Source organism: Otolemur garnettii, unplaced genomic scaffold, assembly GCF_000181295.1.
Source record: "Otolemur garnettii isolate 467f Iridium unplaced genomic scaffold, OtoGar3 scaffold00012, whole genome shotgun sequence".
Lineage (NCBI taxonomy): Eukaryota > Metazoa > Chordata > Mammalia > Primates > Galagidae > Otolemur > Otolemur garnettii.
Genome location: NW_003852407.1, coordinates 19,985,185 through 19,995,738, shown reverse-complemented (window position 1 = coordinate 19,995,738; position 10,554 = coordinate 19,985,185). Strand labels below are relative to the sequence as shown.

At 38.4% G+C, this 10,554-nt stretch overlaps 1 protein-coding gene across 1 annotated transcript in view; it reads left to right on the top strand.

The window, feature by feature from the left end:
* Positions 1 to 6,131, top strand: part of DSG4 (desmoglein 4) — a 39,433-nt gene extending 33,302 nt beyond the window's left edge. The window contains exons 13-16 of the mRNA XM_003784765.1: positions 1,550 to 1,689; positions 1,841 to 1,904; positions 3,476 to 3,684; positions 5,364 to 6,131. Coding sequence (XP_003784813.1) covers positions 1,550 to 1,689; positions 1,841 to 1,904; positions 3,476 to 3,684; positions 5,364 to 6,131 — 1,181 coding nt within the window. The remainder of the gene's footprint in view (positions 1 to 1,549; positions 1,690 to 1,840; positions 1,905 to 3,475; positions 3,685 to 5,363) is intronic.
* Positions 6,132 to 10,554: the final 4,423 nt, after the last annotated feature.

The window sequence follows — 10,554 nt, the reverse complement described above, 5'->3', positions numbered from 1 at the left end:
TGGAAAATTAGGAAAGTATATAAAGCAGCCACAGTGGACCCACAAAACTACACTGAGGGTATTCTAGAATCTTAGAAAACTTAGAATGTCCATATTTATGGACTGAAATATAGAACTGAAGGTCCAGAGCAGTGGTTCATGCCTGTAATTCTAGGATCCAGAAGGCCAACGTGGGAGGATCCCTTGAGCCCAGGAGTTCAAGACTAGCTTGAGCAAGACTTTGATCCTGTCTCTACTAAAAATAGAAAAGTTAGTCAGGCATTGTGGCAGGTACCTGTAGTCCCAGCTACTCGGGAGGCTGAGGCAGGAGGATTGCTTGAACGCAGGAGTTTGAGTTTGCAGTGAGCTAAGCTAATGCCGCACAGCACTCTAGCCCAGGCAACAGAGTGAACCTCTGTCTCAAGGAAAAACAAAAAGTAGAATTGAAGCAACTATGAGGATAACAAGTAGAAAATTTACCTGTTAGCAGAAACATTTTGTGGCTTTAATTTTCCATTGTATTTTGTAGGCAAAGTCTTAAAATAGTAACTGTAAATATCTCAACTAAGTTTAACAAGTAATATTTAACTGTTATTTCAAGTGTAAATATAATAAGATTGAAGAAAGATCCTAGATCCTATAACTATAGCCTATATCCAATCTTCTTCTTCTGTTTTTTGAAGAGATAGAGTCTCACTTTATCACCCTCAGTAGAGTGCTGTGCCGTCACAGCTCACAGCAACCTCCAACTCCTGGGCTTAGGCAATTATCTTGCCTCAGCCTCCTGAGTAGCTCAGACTACAGGAGCCCATCACAATACCTAGCTGGTTTTTGTTGCAGTTTGGCAGGGGCCAGATTCAAACCTGCCACCCTCGGTATATGGGGCCAGCGCCCTACCCACTGAGCCACAGGCACTGCCCATAGTCTTCTTTAAAACATATGTTGCTATATATGTTATACATATAAATATATATATTTACATAGTATGAATTTCTGTATAAGTATGCAAATACATAGCTATATCTATCTGCAGAGATGCGCTGTGTGGACACAGATACACAAGCTTGTGCCCCCCCCCCAGGTATGCATGCCCAAGGAGGTATTTGCATTTACGCCTGGGTATACATATATATACAGAGGCTTACAAATACATATACATATACTCAGATGGCTAATATGGAAATATGCAAATATATAAATATCAACTCATGTCCATGAGAGTCTAGAAATAAGAAAAGTGGATTTGAATACTGGACCTGCCACCAATCTACTCAGGAGTTTTGGTTAGAGGAAAGCCTGGATCTCTCTTTCCTAATCTACCAGTAAAGAACCTGGATTTCATGATCTGAAACTCCCCCCAATCCAGCTCTAAAGCGCCATGTAACTTGACGGTTTTATGTTTACAAATTTGGATACTTTATACTCAGTCCCCTAAAGAAAAAAAATGAGTCTTTCTTGTATTTGTATTTTGGGGGGTTCTAAATATGATACCACCCAAGACAATGATGCCTTCACTGACTTCCTCAACTGAGCGATTGTGTGAGCTCTTCTGTGTCACTGTCTTGGGCAGTGATGCCGCTCCTGCTGCTCATGTGTTGCTGCAAACGGAGACAGCCAGCAGGCCTGGGGACGAGTTTTGCGCCTGTGCCAGAGGGGGGAGAAGGAGTGATGCAGACCTGGAGAATAGAAGGGGCCCATCCCGAGGACAGGGTGAGTGGACCATCACGTTCCTGGAAAAAGAGTGGGGTTTCAAGGGAAATCGAGCGAGTCTTGACAAATATACACTGCATTAAAATAAAAACAGGCCAATTTAAAACTATTTAACGTAAAGAATTTGTTTTAATTCCTTTTTTCTTTTCAGGATGTTTCCAATATCTGTGTACCTATGACAGCCTCCAACACCCAGGATCGTATGGATTCCTCTGGTCAGTGGACACCAAAATCTGTTTATGTTTTCAAAAATGTAGAATTATCCAATTGTATACCTCATGTAAACGTGCCTCCTAGAAAAAACTCTGTCAACCTTTCTGGCTGACTGTGTAATCAGAGAGAAAGTGGCATGCGTGAAGTAGTCACTTTATTTTTCTGAAGCTGAAACTACAGGCAGTAAAGTGTGTGGCAGCAACGGGAATGCTTGGGTTTGGTCCTCAGCTCCGCCACTTCCTGCAGGCTGAGTGTCCTTTATCTGGAATGCTTGAGGCCAGAAGTGTTTCTGACTTGGGATTTTTCCAGATTTTTGATATATGCATTACGGGCTGAGTATCCCAGCTCCGAACATTGGAAATTTGAAATGCTCCAATGAGTATTTCTTTTAAGTGTCCTGTCAGCGCTCAAAAAGTGTCAGATTTTGGAGCCTGTCAGATTTTAAAGGATTTGGGATTCGGGATTTGGGATGCTCAGCACGTAGTAAGTCCTTGAGCGAGACACTTAACCCTCCTGGGCCTCAGCTTGCCTTTGAAACTGAGCTTATGATAGTGCCTACTCGAAAGTGTTGCAGCGCGGAGTAAATGAGCACATACAAGGCCAGACAACCAAGTTCAGGAACTCATTCCAGAAAAAGCGCTACATACCTCATTGCTGAGTATCACTATGGTCACCAGATGGAGAAATTTGAAGGTGAAGATAGTGATATTCAGTAAAGAGGTGTATAGCTCTTTTTCTAGGATGAGTTCATGAACATTGTCCAACCTCGTATATATACACACAAATACATAGACACACATTACATATATAATGTATGTTTGCAGATATATGTACATGATATAAATATACATGTGTAGGTATGTATGTATGAAGATCTATACACACATATATCACAAAATATATATTTGAATAGCACCAGGCATAGAGTACATGCTACTGTAGTGTTTATAATATAAGCAGTTTTTAAAAAAGAGAAAAAGAAAAGAAAAACAGTAAATATGTTCTAATGATACATTGAAGACTTTTTCTTAAATTCCTGCAAGCTTTTCCCTCCTCAGTGTCTTACACGACCCTACCTCATCAGTCCCATGAACAACAAGGAATACTAAAAATTGCCCAGCCAATGGGCAATGCTTGAACCCAGTAGAGAAGTTGCCCAACTCTGGAGCTGATATAAGGTATCTCACACCTCCAGTCTTGCTTTGGATGGTTCCTGAGTAGGTCACCCCCTCTAAGATGGGCTTGCCTATGCAGATCACTTGCCAACTCCTCTTGGCAAGTTCTACACATGTAAGTCTTGGGTGAAACTTGAGCAAATATAAAAAGGCCACAACTGATAGCTGACTCCCTCTGTGTCATTAACTTAATTTTATTTTGTCATCAAGCCTGGAGATTAGGTATGATTCATATTGCTCCTTGCCTGGCTTTCCAGAACCCCCCTTCGGTGTGTGGGGGCAGTGGCAGTGGTGCCAGCAGATAGCACTGGCAATGCTGGAGATGGATGAGCAGTGTACACAACTCAAGCACCCTGTCTTTTCAGAAATCTACAGATAGGAACACCCTGTCTTTTCAGAAATCTACAACAATACCTATGCGGGCGGAGGCACAGTTGAAGGGGGTGTATCAGGAGTGGAACTCAATACAGGGCTTGGGACAGCCACTGGCCTCCTGGCGGGAGGAGCTACAGGAGCAGTGAGGAGGAGGAGTTCCACCCTGGGAACCCTGCGGGAGTTTGCTGACACCGGTGTCAACACAGCTTTTTTGGACAGCTACTTCTCAGAGGTAATCTCACAAGGACACGCAAAATAGTCTTGAGACAATAACAATGGTGATAATGGCAGTAGGCCACTTCCAAAATACATTCAGTTATTCTGAACCCTATCCCAATCCTGAGTAAAAAATATTTCACTTCTCCTTAAAACACATAAAGCAATCTGCAGTGGAATTTCACATTCAGTTTCCATGACACGTCCTCATACCGTGAGAAAGGCTGGCATCCCTCATCATTCTCCACTCCCCTTTTCCCTTTTTCTATCTTCTGTTTCTTTTTTATTTCTTACCTTGTTTCCAACAACAAAAGCAAGAAAATGCTTGTCAAGAAAAGTGATGTGCATTATGACCTCTCTTTTGGATGTTCTTTATGTTCTCCAGGTTCCTCCAATAGAAAGGAAAAAAACAAATAAATTAAAAGGCAGGCCTCGGGAAAAGGTAGTTAAAACTCAGGAACACAGGATCACCACAACTTGTGGTGGATCAAGACCTAGCAGCTAGGTCTCTTATTCTCAGTCCAGTGCCCCATCCGCTAAGTGTTTCTCACAAAGAAAAGGGATTTGGCAATCACATTACTGACTATATGTCCAAAAGAAAGGACGTCAGTATACTGAAAAGATGTCTGCACTCCCATGTTTAATGCAGCACTATTCACAATAGCCAAGATAGGGAATCAATCTAAGATTCAATCAGCCTAAGTCCATCAATGGATAAAGAAAATGTGGTACATGTACACAATGGAATATTATTCAGCCATGAAAAAGAATGAAACCCCATCATGTTCAAAAACAGAGATGGAACTGGAGGACATTATGTTAAATGTAATATGCCAGGCAATGAAAGATAAATATGCACTCATATGTAAGGGCTTGATAAAAAATAAAAATTTATCTCACAGAAATAGAAAGTAGAATAGTGGTTGCCAGATGCTAAGAAGAGGGTAGAAGAGGGGAGATAAGTCGGAACGGTTAATGGGTACAAAAACACAGTTAGATAGAATGAAGATCTAGTATTCAGTAGCACAGTAGGGTGACTATAGTTAACAATAATTTATTATACATTTTAAAATACCCAGAAAAGTAGAATTGAGATGTTCCTAACACAAAGAAATGATAAACAATTGAGGTAATGGATACCCCGATTACTTTGATTGGATCATTATACATTGTAAGTTTGTATCAAAACATCACATGTACCCCCATAATATGTACAATGATTAGGTACCCCTTAAAACAGAAAAAGAAAGAAAAGAGATTGTGGGTCTGGGAGTGTTTTAAAGAATAAAGCTCAAGAGGTATTGGACTGGCCTAACAGAATAGGATAAAGAGTGAATAAATCCCCTGTGGTTCCCTATTTACTAAGTTTACTCTGCTTACGTTGCAATCCATTTTATGTCATATTTCAATTAGTTTGTCTTATTCCCCATACAGTAATATGTGAATTTCATTCCTATTCTTTACCAAAAAAAGTTGAAGATATTGCTTCAATTATAAGCTCTATCTTAAAATTAGTAATTACAATACTAGCACAGTATATGCATGCATATCATCGATTATCGAAATAAGTGAATTCAGTAATCTGTTCATTCTATAAAAATTTAGGACAGAAGTTTCTGAAATGTTGCTGTTATTCTTCCTTGATGATTTAAAGGGAAATAAAACTTCTAATTCCCTGTTTTCTTCTAATTTTAGAAAGCTTATATATATGCTGATGAAGATGAAGGTCGACCAGCCAACGACTGCCTGCTCATCTATGACCATGAAGGAGCAGGGTCTCCGGTGGGCTCTATTGGCTGTTGCAGTTGGATTGTGGATGACTTAGATGAAAGCTGCATGGAAACCTTAGATCCCAAATTTAGGACCCTTGCTGAAATCTGCTTAGACACAGAAATTGAACCATTTCCTTCACACCAGGCCTGCATACCTATCAGCACTGACCTCCCTTTGCTGGGACCACATTACTTTGTTAATGAATCTTCAGGAATGACTCCCTCTGAAGCTGAATTCCAAGCAGAAATGGCAGCACCTGAACCCGTGGTTCATGGGGATATCATACTGACTGAGGCTTACACAAATGCTGATCAGTGTATGCAGCCCACTACAATTGTCTTTGATCCTCAGCTTCCACCTAATATTATAGTAACTGAAACAATAATGGCACCTGTCTATGATATTCAAGGGAATATCTGTATACCTGCTGAGTTAGCCAACACACCCAATGTAATCTACGCCGAGAGAATACTGGCTAGTCCTGGTGTGCCTGACATGAGCAATAGCAGCTTACCTGAAGATTGTATAGGCCCTGTAATGAGTGGAAGTATTTTGGTAGGGCCAGAAATTCAAGTGGCACAGGTGGCAAGTCCAGACATTCCCACCAGCCAAACCGTGGGCTCCGCGTCCCCAATGACATCTCAACACAGAGTAACACGATACAGTACCATACATTACTCCCAACAGTGAGTACTTAATAGTCAGTACTCTGTATGAAGATTTTAAATCCTGCATTCACCAATATAGCCACCAAAGGCACATAACGTACTATATTTATTATTTTAACAGGCAACAAAAATTCAAATATTCTAAATTTCTAAAGCCCCTTTTGACTACATCTTTTTGAGGCTGAATATAGCTAGGGACTTGGGATAAGCCTTTTATAATTCTTTCTGATTTTAAATAGTGTGTGAAAAAATCTTGAAGAAAACATAGTCCATCCTTTACTACTGTCTAATAAGTAGTATTTAACTCATTGCAAATCCCATAGGTCTTGAGGCCTGTACAACCACTTTTGTAAAGCAAAATGTCCTTGTTTTTAGACATTACAAAAGAAGTCTTATCTATATCCACTAACTATATTTTTCATTAGAGAAATAGTTACATTAAATTTTTTTAATTGAAAAAAGTGAATGAAATGTACTTTTCTAAAAGGAAAGTGAAAATGAACATGGAATGTCTGTCAGTAATTATTTATTTGAAATTTTCTGAAATTGTTTCTTCAAACCATTTTTTAAGATATGCAATATTCGGTAATAGGGCATGATTAAGATAGTAAGAGAAGAATTTCCTAACCATATGCATCACTACAAATGGTCCATCAAAAGACAAAATACACATATACAAATTTTGTTGCACTTTATTGATTTATATCTTTATCTGTAAACTAATTTAGAATAGCAAAAAAAAAAAAAAAAAAAAATTAGAACAACCCTACAGTAGAAATAGTTCTTAGGGGAAGTATCAGAGTTTCCTCCCCTTATAAGAAATTATTTTCCTACTCTTACTAATTATGTCCAAAAAATATGAAATACAGTTTCATCAACTTCAGTGACCTGAATCATATTCTCCAAAAGCATATCTGTAATTATTCATACGTTTGTCAAGATTTACTTAGAAGCTAGTAGGTGTTGAGTGCTAGGCTTGGCTTTGTAAATATGTGGGTAAAGCAGACAGACATAATTTTTGCCTTCATAGAACTTCTAATTCACTTCTAGCCTCAAAATAAAACTTTAGGATATGGCTTTAAGTTCCTACAAAAAACAATGAACAAAATATTTAAGTCCATTTCCAAGTGGTGTTTCTCTTTCTAATACCACTATTTGTGTTGAAAGAATGGAACGGAAAACATACACATTGACTGTTTACTCGTAGTAGGCACAAAGCTGGCTGGAGAGAAGGAAGTTCTAGCAACGTAATTTTATTTAATTCTGTAAAATATGTAAAGTATAGAGTGGTGACTCTCCAAGGTGATCAATGAGATAGTGTAAATGGAATAAATTTATTCTGAGAGCTTGTTCCTTTTGAAAGGAAATAATTATAGTGCTGCTTGCTAATTTTTTGTTCCTTTATAAATAAAACTATTGCAGAATTTGAAGCATCTCACACAATCTCGTGTCCAGTTCTCTCATTGTACAGACAAGGATTCTAGAAATGGAAAAGTTAAATGATCACAGTCAGCTAGTCAAGGTACAAAATATTAAACTCATTGCTCAGATACCCTGGTCAGTATGCTTTTCAAAACTACAGCTTCATCAGCCATGAAAAGGATGCATTTTTGACGCAATAGTTTCTTCTCCTTATTTCCTAAGGAGAAGAAAAAGTATCCCTCAAAAAAAATAGTTTTACGAATTTTGAGTACAGAATGGCTTTGTAATGCCAGAAGGTTATTTACATATTTTCCAAATTATGTATGCCAGCAGCTAGAATAGCCATTCTTTATTTTGATTATTTACATCAAATATTCTGCTAAGTTTTGCTGCTCTATAGTTGATGAAGTCCATGGGTTTCATGGTCATTCAACAATCAAGCAACAACCAGCCACATAAGCATCTGGTGTTCACTCAATTCTGTGGTGTATCCTGACATTGATATTTCTCGCTTACAGTTTGCATTCTAGTGGGCCAGTATTTCTAAGACTTATAAAACAAGTCATGAATAATTAAATATAAAATGTTAGAGGGGTTAACACCGAAAACACTGAAATTCAAGAAATAAAGAATTAAATAATACTGAGGATTTAATAACATTAAAATTTTTAAAGGAGGTGAAACCACTTGTGAGAAGGGTAAGACAATGTTCCTTGAATTCTTTCTTCGCGTTTTCGTTACACAGAGACTTAAAGGTGCTCCCAGAAGAGATCTACCTCTAAGAGCTGTCTTTTTTCTACTATCTGTGGAAACAAGATCAGAACCATTTCATTTCCTCTCGACATTATCAATGAGCTGGAACTCTTCTGCCATGCCAAGATAGTCAACGCCCTACCTAGACGCAAGCATCTGACACTGGCTTACTTTCACACATCGTGTCAAACAGAAACCAGGATTCTCCTTCACTATTTAAGAGTTAGGGTGTTGATTTGTCTAAGAAGTAGATGAGATAGTCTTTATGTTAAATTTTGAAAATGAACCCCAAAGCCTAGGAAACAAGATTTAATAAATGTAAGCATGTAGTTTGAGTCACATATCCTGCCTTACAGAATTACTTACGGAGTTTGCCCAATTAAGTGAATAAATGAGTTTTCTGGGAAAAATTTTATCAGGTGAAGAAAATGAAAGGAAAATATTAAGAACACAGAATTTGTTCAAGAAAAGAGCTATTTTTAAGCTTGATGCCCGTAGCACAGTGGTTACGGCAATAGCCACATACACTGAGACTGGCAGGTTCAAACCGGGCCCGGGCCTGCTAAACAATAATGACAACTGCAACAACAACAAAAAAAAATAGCCAGGCGTTGTGACCGGTGCCTGTAGTTCCAACTACTTGGGAGGCTGAGGCAAGAGAATCACTGGAGCACAAGAGTCTGAGGGTGCTGTGAGCTGTGACACCCCAATACTCTACAGAGGGAGATTTAGTGAAACTCAGTCTCCAAAAAAAAGAAAAAAGAAAAGAGCTATTTTTGAAAAAATGTTCTCTTTTGGGCTAGAAATTACTAATGGCAATGTATCATTAAGTGTAATAATGTTTTATATTTCTTCAACTAAAGTATATCCTAAGAAAAAAGTTCTATTTTCTCTTTGGTACATGTAGTAGCATTCCACACGTAAACACAGACACACTTCAGAAAAATGTTTTCCCATTGTGTTTCCAGACGATTATCATCCTTACCATATGTGCACAATACAGGGGCATGAGCTCATTCACAAACTGAAGCTCAGAATAACTAATTTGTTTGCTAGTGGTGGAATTTATTTGAAAGAGTCATTATTTTACTAGGAAATGTTCATTATAAAATGACAAATCAATTGAATAAACTCCAGAAATTATTCCAGAGGGACATTATAATTATAGAATTAAATACCATCTCATCCCACTGGATTTAAATTTAACAAAATTATTACTAATGTTTCAGTACCAGAGATACCAATTTCTGGGGAAACAATAAAAGCATAATTTCAATCAGGGGAATTAAGAAAGGCTTCTTGAAGATAATAAAATCTGGGTTGAGCTAATTAGAATTTTGTTTGACAGAAGCCAAAATACGGGATATATCCAGACTATTAAGCAGTCAAATTAAATAGAATTTAAAAAGTCCAAAGGAAAGTAGGAATTATATACCCAGGCATTTTGAAATGATGGTTACTATACTAACTACCCAAAATATATTATCCTATTCAATTCTCATACCCATGTCATAGAGGAAAACACTCAATCTGAGGGAAATCATTACTTTTGTGTAAGAGCTGAAGAGAATAGCAGAGTTAAAAATTCAAATCCAGGACTGTCTAATTCTAAAGACCTTATTCTTACTCACCAAATTCTGTGGATTTCATTCTGAAAGGATCGGTTGAGAGGCAAATGGTAGAAGTCTCGAATACCAGTAGGAAGTTGGATCTAACTTCAACGAAAATGGAGAACAAGTGCCTTTTGTGCTGTGACCTTGGGACAGCCCTCAGGAATCCTGAAGATAAGTCAGTATGCTGCTGAGACACCCCCGGGGCCTCGTCATCTAGGTAGAGAGCCCAGTATTTGTTTCTGTGACAGATCTGATAAGCCCACATCCCAGACCTAGGAGATCCTTCCGGTCACTACCAAGGTCAACAGGTCTATGATAGGCTATCTAAAGGAACTCCCATTAATCATTCCGTGTGTGTGTCAAAGTGTTTGCGCATTGAATGCCCTTGCCCTTTTGTTACTACATTATGTGAGGGGTCTGGACTATTTGTAGTTCCTAGAACAGAACATGCTTTCTCACACTTGGGTCACTCTGCCCCACCCTATTCCTTAATCTGGAACCCTCTCCACTCCCCTCATTTGTTTAGCTTTTTCTTACTCACCTCAAGCGTTACCACTTCTCAAAAGCATTTCTTGATATTGCTCCCACCACTTTCTTAGCTAGATCTCCTTACTGTTAATTCAGTGAGTTAGCACACACCCTATGCCTGCCAGCCTG